General features: G+C 34.8%; 1 protein-coding gene and 1 pseudogene across 1 annotated transcript; one reads left to right on the top strand and one right to left on the bottom strand.

The window, feature by feature from the left end:
* Positions 1-1,804: 1,804 nt before the first annotated feature.
* Positions 1,805-5,966, bottom strand: LOC113075849 (dol-P-Man:Man(5)GlcNAc(2)-PP-Dol alpha-1,3-mannosyltransferase-like). The gene is made up of 9 exons (XM_026248509.1): positions 5,756-5,966; positions 5,259-5,358; positions 4,569-4,716; positions 3,762-3,922; positions 3,433-3,553; positions 3,112-3,317; positions 2,826-2,902; positions 2,543-2,687; positions 1,805-2,373 (listed from the first exon to the last, which is right to left on the bottom strand). The coding sequence occupies exons 1-9, from the start codon at positions 5,934-5,936 to the stop codon at positions 2,205-2,207; spliced, it is 1,308 nt and encodes a 435-aa protein (XP_026104294.1). The 5' UTR covers positions 5,937-5,966; the 3' UTR covers positions 1,805-2,204.
* A 1,395-nt stretch (positions 5,967-7,361) lies between these two features.
* LOC113075857 (mitochondrial ubiquitin ligase activator of nfkb 1-A-like) lies at positions 7,362-11,069 on the top strand (annotated as a pseudogene).
* Positions 11,070-15,208: the final 4,139 nt, after the last annotated feature.

Here is a 15,208-nt window from a genome sequence, read left to right as displayed (position 1 = left end):
TCTTTAAAAAAACATATCAGTTTCCACAAAAATATTATGCAGTACAACTGGTTTCAACATTGATAACATTAAATGTTTCTTAAGCAGCAAATCAGCGTATAAGAATGATTTCTGAACAGTCATGTGACACTGGAGTAATGCGGAAAATTCAGCTCTGTAATCACAGTAATAAATTACAATTTAAAATATATTAAAATAGAAAACATTTCAAATTGTAAAAATATTGTGTTTTTGATTAAATAAATGCAACCTTGGTGAGCATTATGACTTCTTTTAAAAATATTTGAAAAATCTTACTGACCCCAAACTTTTGAACTTAAGTGTACAACAGCTGTTTGAACTTGATGAATCTATTTCTTAGTTTAGTCGCGTTTTAAATCTGATTTATTTTAAACCACCTTTTCAGCATTGACTGATTCTGTCAGTATTTCTCAGTTTTAGAGCGGTTAAGCATATAAACAGTCTAAACAACATTGGTAAATTGTATCTGTGTAGGCTCATTTGTGTTTTTTGTTTTGTTGACAGAAATTGAATTGTGTGTTTGGCAATGACTGCTTGCTTTTAGGCTTCTTGAGATATTTTGGATTTAGGTATTTAGTTTGTTCTTTTTGGAGTCTGCTTAAAAGCATGAGTTTTCAGGTAGCATCACAAAAATAATCTGCAAAACCTTGGGCTTTTTCATGTTCAATCATAGGAAGAATCGGAACCATGGTAACTATGAATGTTATGAAACTGAGACTTTATTTTCAATGACTCACAAATCAATACAATAAAATGCTCTGAATGATTCCAAATGACACTTCTTCAGGTTTTAAGATACTGTTGTTTCAAACAGTAAGGGCTTTAATTGTTCATCTGTTTTGCCCAGACTTTTGTACTCATGAGCCTGTCAAAAAACTGGGAAATGAAATAAAATCATGGACAACAGTTGTATTGTGATTACCGACTACCCTTTGGATTAAGCAAATGCATATTATGCAAAAAACAAATAAAAAAAATCCAAAAGCAAGCAAATCATAAGAATAAGATTCATAAAAACAATAATTCACACTATATCACAGACAAATAAAAATCACACTCTAAATATGAAGCATTTCAGCATTGAATCTCTCTTTCTTCGTGCTAGAAAAGAAACAGAGAACCCAAAAAAAGAAAGACCAAAGACAGAAAACAAACTACTAAAAAGAAAAAAAGCAGAAAAGCAGATCTATGCCGTTTCTTTGTGCCCTATAAATGTAACAATATGATCCTGTTGAGTTTTTAGACATAACTGTGCATGGCTGGAAAAATCAACTACTTAAAGGATAGTTCACAAAAAAAAAAAAGAACATTTAGCCATCCTTTACTCACCAAGGTTTTTCTTAAAAGAGATATTTTATGTTTTGTTTGTTTGTTTTTCCATAAAATGGTACATACAAGATCTTTAAAATGCCTTTCTTTTATGTTGCACAGATGAAAGGTTTGGAACGACATGGGAGTGAGTAAATGATGACATAATTGTAATATTTGAGTGAACCATTTATATGAAAAAATCCCTGAATAATTATTAATGAGCTTAAAGGTATGGTACACCCCAAAAAAGAAAACTTTTTTAAAAAATTTGATGAAATCTAAGAGCTTTCTGACCCTGCATAGACAATAACAAAACTACCACGTTCAAGACCCAGAAAGGTAGTAAGTGTTTTGTGGTATTTGTGCTGATGTCTATGGAGTGTCAGAAAGCTCTCGGATTTCATCAAAAATATCTTCATTTGTGTTCTGAACTTGAATGAAGATCTTATGGGTTTGGAAAAGCATAAGGGTGAGTAATTAATGACAGAATTTTTGGGTGAATATATAATATCTTGTACAAATAAACTGGACTGAATGAGTCAATTGGCCAACAAGAAGACATCTTTGAGGTCTTAAAGGTCAACTGTGTTGATATGCTACATAAAAATGAATTTCCTTCCATTAAAGATTCATTCACATTTCCCACTCCAACATCCTTGACTATGCATCACATTAGTCCTTAAGAATCATGAGAAGCATGTAAACTTTGTAAAACCCCAGTATAGTAACTTCACACTACCTCCATTAACAAAAACCATGATACAAGCTCCGGGCACAGGTCCCTGGCCCCGTGTCCCCCTCTGGTACAGGAGCTTGTAGACAGGGCTGGAGGCCAGGGATCATCCCAAACAGTGCCCCAGTCAGGTTGAGGTTCAATGGCGCTTAGCCTTGTTGTCTAACTTCTGAGATGGAAGAGCTGGCGTTGGGTTGAGCCACAAACAGAGCAGGATGATGAAATGGCAGACATGCAGTGATATAGAGCTATAGTTGGTGGATGGATATGTGTTCCAGGACAGCTCTATCAGACCCAGAATCAACACCCTAAAAGAGAGTGAATAATAATTATCTCTGAGCAACTAAACATATACTCCCAGACAACATATGAACTAAACTAAATAATACACAGATATTATATATATATATATATATATATATATATATATATATATATATATATATATATATATATAAAAACATGAGTCTGTCTTACCTGAGCAGGTGGGCAAGTTTCTTGACTCCTCCACTCCACAGCAGGTAGGGTAGCGTATGGAAGTACCACACATAAAACTGATAATGCAGTGATCTACTGAAGCACATGCCAATAAAATTAGAAGTGAAAAGAACCAGAACTGTCTGTATGATCTGAGTTAAGGAACCATTTTCATCAGATCAACTAGGACTAACAGTGCAAAGTTCAGGAATGCCAGGGTTATTTTAAATAATTTGAAACCAATCCAACATAAATTTGATTTAAACAACCATAAAAAGGATATGATCAGCACTGAGCTTGTGTACAGTCTCTTTTCTCTCAGACAGATCTGTTAGAATAGACCAAATACTGTTCCCAGATCTGTAATAGACACAATTTTTAAATGACACAGTCAGAAAGACAAAAAGACCTTTGGTGTATTTAGTTCTTAACATTGGCCTCAAAACTTGTTGTAATGTTTCTGAAAAAAACACCATCTCCAATATTTTGAATTTGGACTGCAATACCTATCTCAACCAATCAGTGTCAATCCTACAGCACCTTTAATTGTAGTGTTTTGACTTTTGTACCTCTTCCATCTTTTCAGTGCAAACAGAACCAGTGTAGTAATGTGAGCCAAAAGCAGAGCCAGGTGGAAGTATCTACTCAAGAACACATCCTCAGGAAGAAAACGCCAGTTCACAGTCCATTTAAACAGAAACTGCCTGCCCAAGTCAAACGCCCGACTAACATAGCCGACTGGGTTCACCAAGAGGAACGGCAGTCCTAGTACAAGCTGAAAAGGAGAAAAACAGAGTGGTACAATAAAAATTGGTGTAAAAAAAAATATATATATAGGAAAAAAAGTTGAATCACTTAAATATGTGAATGGGTTTGTTTGAGCGTCTAACCTGAATTGCAGCACAGAGAGTGAGTTTGGGTAAAGTTTTCCATAGACCGAACTCACACAGGAGGAGGAAGAGAAGACCAGGAGCAAAGAGCAGGACATTCATCTTCACAGACACAGCTAAACTGTCCACAGCACAGAAAAATATATACTTTAAATGCACACACAATGCTGAAATGTTGAAGTGTTACAGTGTTGAAGAGTTCAGGCATCGAAACATTGTACTGAAGTAGTGGTAACATTAATGGCATAGAGAGAGAAAAAAGTAAGAGTCAAAAATCTCTCTTACCATTCATCTATCACTCCATATAGAATGAAAATGTTTCTACTTGCCTGTAGAGGGCACATCCTAGAGTCCAGCGGCCATCCACAAAGAGATTGATGGCTCCGAATAACAGCATCATGGCCACCGGATCATTAAAGAGACGCAAGACAAAGATGGAGTGAATCCGATATGAAGCACAGCAGACAAAGAAGAACACATACGGAGGAACCTAGAGAAGAATAAACAGACAAGCACTATTACTAAGACGTTTATTTTCTTGCAATAGTTGTTTAGCTGAAGTTGGATATACAGGTCATAAAACTAAATACATTTAGTAAGATATTTAAAAGAATCTCTTATGCTGACCATGACTGCTTTTATTTAATCAAAAATACAGTAAAAACAAAAATATTGTGAACTAGTTTTTACTATTTAAAATAATCTTTTTTAATTTTAATCTAATTTAAAATGTAATTTATTCCTGCAATGCAAATCTGAATAATCCAGTCCTCAGTGTCACACGATCATTCAGAAATCAATTTAACAAGCATGTGATTTGATGCTCAAAAACGTCTTATTTTTAATAATGTTGAAATGCAGTTGTGCTGCTTAATATCTGATCGTAATATATAACCCTGATTCATTTTTCTAGATTCTTTGATGGAGAGAAAGTTCACAGAAGAACAAAATTTATGTGAAACTGATTTTTCTTTAAAATGTAATTTTACTGACTCCAAACATCTGAACAGTGGTTTGTGTATTTCAAATTCTTTGAGAAAAAATCCTGGCTATTCTTGGGGAAAAAACAAAAAGTGACTGAACAGAATGTACAGTAATGGAAAACTACATTGATTTGAATTTTATGGGGTAATTACCTTTTTGGTGCGATGGTAAATGCGGAACACAAGCAGGAGGGTGATGAGGTAGAACACAGCGAACACATACTGACCCAAACGAATATTCTGTCCATGATCAGTAAGATAATACAGCCCAGTGAATACATACACAAAACCAGCTGGATACCTGAAACACACATTCAGTATACAATCCAGTAAATGATTGATGAACAGATTTTCATTCGATGTCATACTGCTGCCAGTGTTGGGGAGTTATCAGTTATTAGGACACATGCTTATTCTATAACAGTTTTATTTCCTATAAGGGTTTATGTATTTAAGATGATCCATTTTCGTTTTGTTGCCAAGGCATTGTTTGATTCCAGTGTTTTCTGTCATAGCTATGCAAAGATTAGAATTTAAAAACAGACTCATAACTTTTAAACTATATCTTGTTATTATTTTAAAACTGTATTTAACCTCAGAATGACCTCAAACTAAGTCTGACTTTGTTGTGGCTGTGCTATAAAATTAATATATCATAATCTTAATTCAATTAATTATGAAGGGTTTTTAAAGTCTGACAATAATCAGTTTTGAAACAATAACGTTACTTATTACATGTTCAATAGGGTAACTTGTAATCTGGAACCTTTTACTTTTCTAAAGTAACGTAATACTGGACATCTAAAAGCTGGAATACTCTACATGTTCTGTGTTGACACTTACACCAGCGGCCCCGTGTCACCCTTCAGCTGGGTGTAGTCATACGTGCCGTTAATAACTCCCTCCACCTCATCCATATACGCCTTCCAGTCGATCTCTGTATCTACACACAGCACGCACATCATTAAACACAGGAATCACGTTGACATTTATAACTGGCATCTCTCTGCATACTGCGATGCCGTGTCATGTTGTCATTTTGGCTATATGATGTGCTAGTGTGACTGACAGACAAGAGCTGTGGTAATGTACACATGTTCCTTTCTCGACGGATCAAATACAAACTGAACCAGACTGTAATTTTGGAAGTTAGGTGTAACAGTTGAGTAACGTTATGCATGAACACTGGAATGAATAAACAACTGCATTAACAGCATGAAGTGATATCCTATTTGAAAACACAGAAATCAAGCAGTATGGTGATTCTTTAGTCTGTTGTTTCATTAATGAGTTGTTCAGTCCTCCATGGTCATGTCAGTGACTGATTCTACTGCACTTACATGAAACTTTTTGGATTACCCATATATTAATTCCAATTTCCAGGCACCATTTGACGGCCGTGACCAAGAACGTGTACTCTGCTTTGAACAACACCATGTGCTTGTCCTGCCATACGGAGGAAAGCGCTTTTTGAAATGTTGACGGTAGAGTAGAGGATTTCTTCTTCCCTCCTCCTGCCATGTTGGCCGCCTTGATGAAGTCAGCGGATTCAAACCAAAAAAGTCAAACACAAACGTGTGCCGGATTCAAAAAACAGTTCCAAATTAAAAGTCCATAGAGTAAGAAAAAAAACATGAAAATTCAAATCGAGACATATTTATTTATTTGCTTGCTTGCTTGTTTGTTTGTATAATTATTTCAACTTATTTCTGAATTCTAAATGCAAAATGTTTCAAACATCTCATTTAAAATATATAAACTATATAAAACTGCAGAGGACAAACTTTTTTTTTTTTCATTATCATAATAAAAACACGTATAGGTTAATATGTGTTTGGCTGCATAAATTTGTGTCACCAAATTAAAGTAAAATTCACAGCTACCCAAAAAGGTGAAAAAGGTAACAGGACGCGCGTTGACGTACCACGTGAGTCAAACTAGTAGATGCGGCAGCCATCTTGGAACGGTCAACTTGACGTCATTTATCTCACACAGAGCCGCCCTGTGCAGGATTGTGTAACATTTTGAATGTTCAGTTATTACTATGGTGAATCAAGTTGACCGTTACAATATGGCGGACGGCTTACGTTTAGCGGCCAATAGAAACTGTCGCTAATGAGTTAAACATTGCCGTTGTTGGGCCGAATTTTGACCCCCTGCCAAATTATTACCCCCTCGTTCAAATCATAGACAGTAAAATCGCTACCTGGTTGCTTGTCTAATCCTAACCCCACCCCTAATCGTCACCGTTTCCGGGAGTGTCGTGAGTGTTAAAGGTAGTTTCCTGTTCTTCACGCGATATTCATTTCTGTTGTTTTAGACAGAACTTTAGGTTTATTCATAAGATGTACATTTCTCATCGTGTTCAAAGTATTAAGGTTAAAGACTTAAAATGTCTTAAATGTCACTTTAATTTTGACAGCCTACACATGCTTTGCCTTGTTTGGTGATTTGTTGTTATTGTTATATATGTTTCATTGTTGTGATGGTGTTGGTAGTGTTAATAAATCGGTTTTCCTTAAATCGACGATCAAAACACCTAAGACTGCATAGACTTGCATAGTTGAAATGTTCAAATCTGCCAGCTGTCAAACAATTCCAAAATGTAAACAGACTAACAAGGCTTTGTCGTCTCTTTGTCTTTCATTTCTGCGACTGTCTGTAATCAGCTAGAAAATGTTGTCTGTTAATCTGTAGGTTCTTTCTAACCTTTAACTTAATAACCTTTAATATTTTAAAATTTTCAAACCAGGATCTTAAGCCAACATCTACGTTTATTATTTATTTATTTAATTAATTTATTTCAGTTTGTGTCTGTTAGGTGATTAATAATTTGTAGAGACTTGCCCCATGATATAAATTATTTAAATTGGACGTTCTGTGAACTCCTATGTAGGGATGCTAAAGAAATTAACCTGTGTTCATGTAATTAAAAGCATTTGCTAAATGAACAGTAAAACGTAAATAGTAAAAATGACTGAAAATATATGCTGAATTAAATCACCATAGGTTCTCTTGATTCATCTTGGGCCAGACTCCTGTTCATTATGAATTCCTTCTGTGTTCAGTAGTCAAGAGAAGAGGAAGAGGGTGAGGAGGAAGATAGAGGATTTCCCCATCTGGACAATGGAGATTGTGTGTTTTGGTTCAAGTGTAGCTCTCTCTGGACTGTTTTATTACATCTACAGGAAGAAATGCAAAACTGTGGATAAACTTAAAGTGAGTAACATTGCAAAAATGATGATTTAGACCATAAATATGGGAAATTAGTGCTTGGAATTAGTTATTTGGATTTAAAATAACTGCTACATAAGATTAAGAGAATTTTCTAAAAAAGAAACAAATTTGTTTTTGATGCAAGGAAGCTACAGTTTTGCCGCTGGATGAAAAGTTATCAGATCTTTTGAATGCCACACCAGGGAAATGTCTGCAGTATGTGGTCATTGAGGGTAACATTAATTTTCCCTTTTTTAATGAGTTAGCTGATCCGTAGAATATAACTGGATCTCTCTTTCACTTCCACTGACTTGTTCTCACTTTCTCTCTCTGTAGGTACAGTGCAGCCCATAGGGGAACCCTTAAGGAGTCCGTTTCGAGAAGGCACTGTGGGTGTCATCCAGACACTGGTCCTCCGAGAACACAAACTTGTGTGGAGCAGTTCTGCACGCACTTGGCAAGTCCTGGTCTCTTGCTCATATATATATATATATATATATATATATATATATATACATATATATATATATACACACACACATAAATAATGAATTTTGTTCAGCAAGGATGCATTAAACTGATCAAAAGTGACAATAAAGATATTATAATCAGTGTTGGGGTAATGCAAGTTACGTAATCAGATGACCTTTTTTAAGTAACCAGTGAAGTAAAGCATTACTTTTTAATTTAGAAGGAAATATTTGAGTTACTTTTTCAAATAAATAACTCCATTTACTGTTTTCCGTGACTTTTCTGACAACTCTCGTGTTACCATGATGCTTACTGTTGTAATAGACTAAATATTAACATGTATTTACTAGGGCCGGGACTCGATTAAAAAAATTAATCTAATTAATTAGAGGCTTTGTAATTAATTAATCGAAATTAATCGCATTTTAATCGCATATAAATATTTGACCTGAGAACAGTGAGAAGTAATTTTTTTCACATGGATTTATAGTATACCATTGAATAATGACTGGATACATAAGCTTAAGCAACAAAATATTATTTATTTTTGTTCAACCAAGTCTAGCAGACCAGTGCAATTTTTGCCATGACGTGTAGCAATAGCATATTTAGAAACAATTTAGAAATAGTACATTTCAGAAATTCAGGAAGCTTATAGGTGCTGGAACCTTCTGTAAAGTGTTTTTTTTTTAAAAGTAAAACACAATACTGTCAATTACAATACATTCAGAACATTGGTAACACTGACTATTAGAAAACATCTCTCTGTTGCTTCAGAGGCCATAAAATACTAAGTCCAACTCTCAATAACCTTGGCCAAAACAATAAAGAGTTTAACATAAACTGCCAGTTGCACCAACAAAATAATACATAGTTCAACATAAAATGTAAAGTCCACGCTAGCTGCTATATGTTTTGCGTTGAGGTGATACTTGAGGCTCGATGTGCTGCAGTGATATGCGAACGCTAGTTGGTGCTCCAGTATAATCGGTCCGCCGAAACTCATCCAGTGAGAAACGTTCCGCGGTGCAAAAATAAGTTATTAAAAATGCGGGAATTTTCTTTTTCTGGAATTAATTAATCTTAGTTAACGCGTTATTTTTTGTGTAATTAATTAATCTCAATTAACGCGTTAAAGTCCCGGCCCTAGTATTTACTCATCTCACCTGCACAAAAATAGATTCAGTATCCCTCGAAATGAATAAAAAATGTCAAATGCAAACTAGGAAGTATCAACAATAATTAAATATGTTTAGACAAATATCATTTAAGAATTTATTTTAATAATTTTATGAACCAGTGTCTTTAAAACTGACCTTTGACAACCCAGTTCAACCACAGAAATGACACATTCAATTAGTTTTTTTCTAAATACTGTTGAACTTTCTTCTCCTGCGTCATATTCTTCATGCGATTTGTTTGAGTTTCGCTCTCTACTGCACAGACATTAATTTATATTTCCTTCAGCTTGAGGCATATTTAATTCACTTTTGTTGTTAAAGGAAAAGATACAATTTTTATATTAAAAACAAACTAGCTAGCCCTATCAAGATTTTACAAGTCACTCAAAAGTAACGTAATGCAAAGTATTAGTTTTTCAGGGAGTTACTCAATAATTTAATGCATTAGTTTTAAAAGTACTTTACTCAACACTGATTATAATAATACAAAACATTTCTATTTCAAATAAATGCTGTTCTTTCGAAGTTTCTATTCATTAAAGAATCTTGAAAAGTACCACGTTTCTTTTTATATTCTTTTTATATATTTTATATATGCAGCACAGCTATTTTCAACATTCCTAACATAAAGAATGTTCCTTGAGCATTAAATCAGCATATTATTTCAGATTTCTGAAGGATTATGTGACTCTGAAGACTGGAGTAATGATGGTGAAAATATGTCACATCTTTCAGGACAGACAGCAAGGGTGTGCTTCACCAGCATGTGAATGCTGTGCCCTTTAACTTGCTGGGTGTGAACAAGGCGTTTGTGCGTGTGCTCTGTCCCCTGGAGGCCACGGGTCCCAATTTGCAAATCGTCCATGAAAAGTTCCACCAGGCCAGTTACGGCTTCACTGACCTGACCGGTCAGAACCTGTGTGGAGAGAAGCCCAAAGGTCATCTTGAAATAGAGGAGATGCTGAAAGTGGGCGCATCTTTGACCGCAGTGGGTGAGCTCATCCTGGACACAGACTGCCTCCCAAAAATCCGCCCACCCACTGACGGCTCAGAGTACTTCCTGAGGACAGACGACTTTGAGACCTTGCGTCTGGAGCAGGAAGGGCAGGCAGGGGTGTTCAGGGTGCTGGCGTGTGTTTGTGCATTGGCAGGTGTGGCCATGCTGATGTGGGCGGGACGCAGGTATTATCGCCAGCTGAAACTGTGATGGGAGCAGGAGAACATGAGGAGCGAGTTTGAACTGATGGGCTCAGGAGAGGAGGAGAATGCAGTGGACGTACCTGAGAACCTGTATGTAAGTAACCCATGAGGCATGTGCTGCTGGACTGCAGACACCTGTGCTGCTGTTTCCACTGCTATCAGGCCTTGCCACAACCCATCTGTCCCATCTGCAGGCAGAACATTAAATGCATCGTTCTTTTATCAGGCCTATGGGCAATTCTGAGAAAAAAGGTCTGAACAGTGAGATATAAACTTTAATGTAAAAACTAAGAAAGAATGTATGAATTGTGAGATTGAGAGTCTTATTTTTTAATCACTGGTAGAAATAAGCTTCCAAATATCTCTGCTAGTTCAATGTGAAAAGTCGAGTTCATCAGAGCTCAAACATGTCACATTACATTAGTTTGGGATGAAATAGCATAAAGTCAGAGCAAATATGCTTTAATATTTTAGTGAATATCCTGATAAACAGATGTCTTTGTGTTTGACTTTCTGTTTATTATTCACATATTTCATTTCAAGATTGTTTTTTTTTGTTGTTGTTGTTGTTTTTCATTAATAAATGTTGGCCATAGCTTTATTGTATTGAGTGGTTGGTACAAATAAACCTAGTATCTAAAATTAAAATGTTGTTTAATATGGTTTAAGCTTAGTGGCTTAATTTATGAATGAGATACTGCACTGGGTAGATTGTTTTTGAGCTTTCAATTTCCTTTAGGTCCAAATTTTAAGCTTGTAATGTAAAGTTCTGGACTACTTTGTGTTGGGGCACTGTTGTGTACTTGCTGTTCCTCTGTACCAGCATTGTTTGAAGTTTTCACATACAGATTCTAAATCATAAGTACCTCAGTTGTTTCTACACTCAGTGATATTGCTGATTTATTAGAGCTTGTGACATGGAAAGTCATAATTATTCTGAGAGAGACGTGTGTGTGTTTGCCAGCAAGAAATCTTGCAGGTTCTTATGCAACAGCTGCTGTGATCCTGTTACAAATAACCTCTGTAAATTACCCACAACAACCTTGCCATCTCCTTCTGACTTTTTGTCTTAAATATAAGCAAATGAGATGCAGAATAAATAGTTGAAGAAGAAAAAGCTTTGCCAAGGTCAAACTGAACTTTTGATGATTCTGCATCTACCACTAAAGCTTTTAATTTTACAGTAAACCACTAGAGGGCAAAAGAGGGACAGAGTGGTAAAGTGAAGTAAATTTATTTGCATGAATCAATGCATCTCTTGCATAAATTTTCATCCTCTGTGCCCCTGCCTTTTGCCCTTCAACTTGAAGTATTCAAATTGGCTGTAAAAGTAATTCAACAAATTATATTAAACTGACTTTAAAAATCAAGTTAAATCTCCTAAATAAAAGAAAATAAAGTTGACACTGATTAAATTAATTTTATGATTGTAAAGTAATAAACATTTTTATATATTTCGAACACCTGAACACTTTCATAAATGAAACATGCAGAGAAGTACTTTTTTTTTTTTTTACGTTTTTTTTTTTTGTTAAAATGAAGCTGAAGCTTTGATTAAAAACAAGTGAAAATAAGAAATTGCTTTTGTGGCAACTAAGTACTTTACAAAGTACTAAAAAAATTAAGCTCAACAGAAATATTAAAAACTAATGAAATGCACTAAAAAAGCACTAAAAATTAGCTAAAATGAAAACTGTTAAATGCAAAATATGTTATGTTATAAATTATTCTAAAATAACACTAGTCTGTACACCAGCAATATTTATATACCATGATATTTAAATAAAAACATATATATTTCGGATAATATCATATGGTCATATATTCAAGGTATATCTTAGGTCAATAGAATTTTAGAAGAGAAGTTTGCATTTTGTTGAAAAATAATGTAAGGCTTATTATTTGTAAGTTAAATCTGTCATGAAGTGGAATCTATATTAAATAAAAGATTATTAAATAAAAAAAAAATAAGATAAATCTCTTATGCTCACCAAACGGCAATTTTGTAAATAACCGTTTTGTTTTCTTATTATAATATACATTTATTATTATTTTAAATGCTGAAAACAGTACTGTGTAATATTTTTGTGAAACTATGATACATTGTTTTTTCAGTATTCTATGATGAATTAAAAAGAACAGCATTTATTTGAAATATAAAATGAATTCTAAATCAGTTTATTTTCACTTTTGTCCAATTTAATGCATCCTTAATAGTAGCTAATAATAAAAGTATTAATTTTATTTTAAAAAATAACACTTTGGTTTTACCCTTTTCCTAGACCCAGACATTCAAATAACCATACAAAATGTTTTAAATAGACAAATTAAATTAGGTAGACAAATGAAACTATAAAACTATAACTTGTAATTTCATAAATTTACTGTTAGCGTTTTAAGTATGCTAAATAAAATTAGTTAACTTAACAAATACTATTTTTACACTTTAGGCATAAATTAGCAAAATGCAGATTTCTGTTTTCTTTACTCATCACTTATCTTACTCTAGGCATATTCTTCACTGACAATGTAGTTGATTTTGCAATTAAGTACACTAACTGTGTAGGCTACACAAAATTATTCCTTGTTTTGGAAATCACATTTGAAACATCATATTTTTTCCTAACCAGATGCTTGCTGACTTTTCAACTGAAAAGAAGGCGCATATATCGGACATAAAGACTGCATCTGCAAATTTCATCGCCCAACCCTGAAAAAAATTCTGCTCCTTTCTGTTCTCAGTTTTTCATTTGACTCAGGTTTTTGCGATCTGGTGTTTTTTAATGCTGGCTAGAGATTACAGTGCATAAGTCAGCAGAGGCCAGTGTGAGTGCAAACACTCTCCCAGAGGACACTTTCACACACAGCCCACTTCTGTGACTGAACACAACACCTGACAGAGGAAACACAAAGGAAGGAAGAACTTGGAGGCACAGTAACAGGAAAAAATGGCTAGGCTATTACTGTTAGTTGCAAACTCAAGTGACTTATATCATTGGAATCACTGAACAGATTGAGTTCAGTGGCATTATAAAGTCTAAGTATAATAGACATTCACCCATTTGCAACACCACAGTGAAGTGCTGGAGTTTTCCAAAGATCCCTAAAAATGGTTCATTTCAGAGCCCAAACCGCTATGGTTTCCAAATGACTTGTCAGTATGGATCGGCCTACTGTCATTCATTCATTTACTTGAGCAGTGGAGCGGCACAGACTATGAAAATCCTTTTGCTCCGGAGGACAGTGAAGATATGAAAATGAGCTTTGAGAACTGCAGTTTTCTGAGGATTGTTGCCATGCCAACAATCCAATGCTTGAGTTGATTCACAGAGAAAAGCCTACATGCTCATTAGTTGTAATGCTACAGGGGATACAGTAAAATATAGGTTAGAGGTTAATGTTTTGCATTAGTAGTTTAAAAGAAAAAATACAAATAAGCCATTTAAAGATCATTTTAGGGACCTTGTGAGCTCTATCCAGGGTGCTGAAATATGTCTCATAGTATATAGATTGAGAGAGAGAGATAATATTCATGCAAGGCATGTGCATCATTACCATAAACCCCTACTTAGCCTTCATTCAAACACAATTAATTCAAAGGAAGTATCGGAAAGGCAACAGGTGGGCCACGGTGATGAACAACTTCCGGCATCTGGAGACCGAGGACAGAAGACGCTGAACGTGACGTGCGCTGATGACGCCTGAACAGCAGCAGCGGGTGTCACGTGAAATTTCCCTGGAACACCGTCGAATGAATCTAATCGCGGTAAACGAATCAAAACAACTGATACGCCTTTTCCAGATTCTTCTTACCCTCCACTTATCGGGAACCGGAAGACAAAAGGTCATTACAATTATAAACATAACAGCCTAACAAAATAAACAGGCTACTGTTCGTGTACAGTTCATTCGAGTTGAACTTTAAAGCTACTGTGTGAGCAAAGCGAAGAGAACCATAAAAACTGCTTTGGATGTGAACCATATTCATGTGGCCAAGACTACTTTTACGGAATTTACATTTATGGCATAACATGTCAGCCTACCTATAAACTTTTTTTGTCCCGCTAAAGATGTATGACCGTTCACCACGAGACCAAAAACAATATTAGCGTCCACACCAACGGACAGCAAAGTTCTGTTTTTTCTATTATTATTATTTTATGTAAGCTGTAAGCAACACGAAGTTCACGTTTTTACATTTATATAAGCCACGTGTGGATTTTACTATTCTCATCAAATTAGAACGATTATTGAAAGGTTATCGTTTTCGGTGGTCCTTGAGGGGCCCCAAAATTTCACAGAAAGGCCTCTAAATAGACACACTCTAAGAATATTTTCACACATTTTTCATCCAGCCTATTGATGATTTTTTTTATTACAAATTATACCAGATTATCTGGGACAAAACTATTTTTTATGGTGGAAATGAAACCTTTAGACCTTTAAACGAATAGCTATTGAAATTATAACTTCTATAGCCTAAATGTTTGTTTCATTTTCATGTTTCAAGAAATGTTTATTTCTTTATTTTTGCTTAAGCAATTTTTTAAGAAAAAATAACATTTAATACTTTTTATTTTAAGATTGATCTGGGTCTGGATAAGCGTAAAAATCATGCATATTAAAAAAAGTAGCCTATAGGTAAAAAATGCATTTGAAACGTGGCAACAAAAATTAACGGGAAAGGAATGGGGAAAATGTACTAGCCTGTGTGACCTTTAATAA

Source organism: Carassius auratus, unplaced genomic scaffold (genome assembly GCF_003368295.1).
Source record: "Carassius auratus strain Wakin unplaced genomic scaffold, ASM336829v1 scaf_tig00017776, whole genome shotgun sequence".
NCBI classification, from domain to species: Eukaryota; Metazoa; Chordata; class Actinopteri; order Cypriniformes; family Cyprinidae; genus Carassius; species Carassius auratus.
Note: the sequence above shows the minus strand (reverse complement) of the source record. Positions and strands in the feature narration are given on the sequence as shown.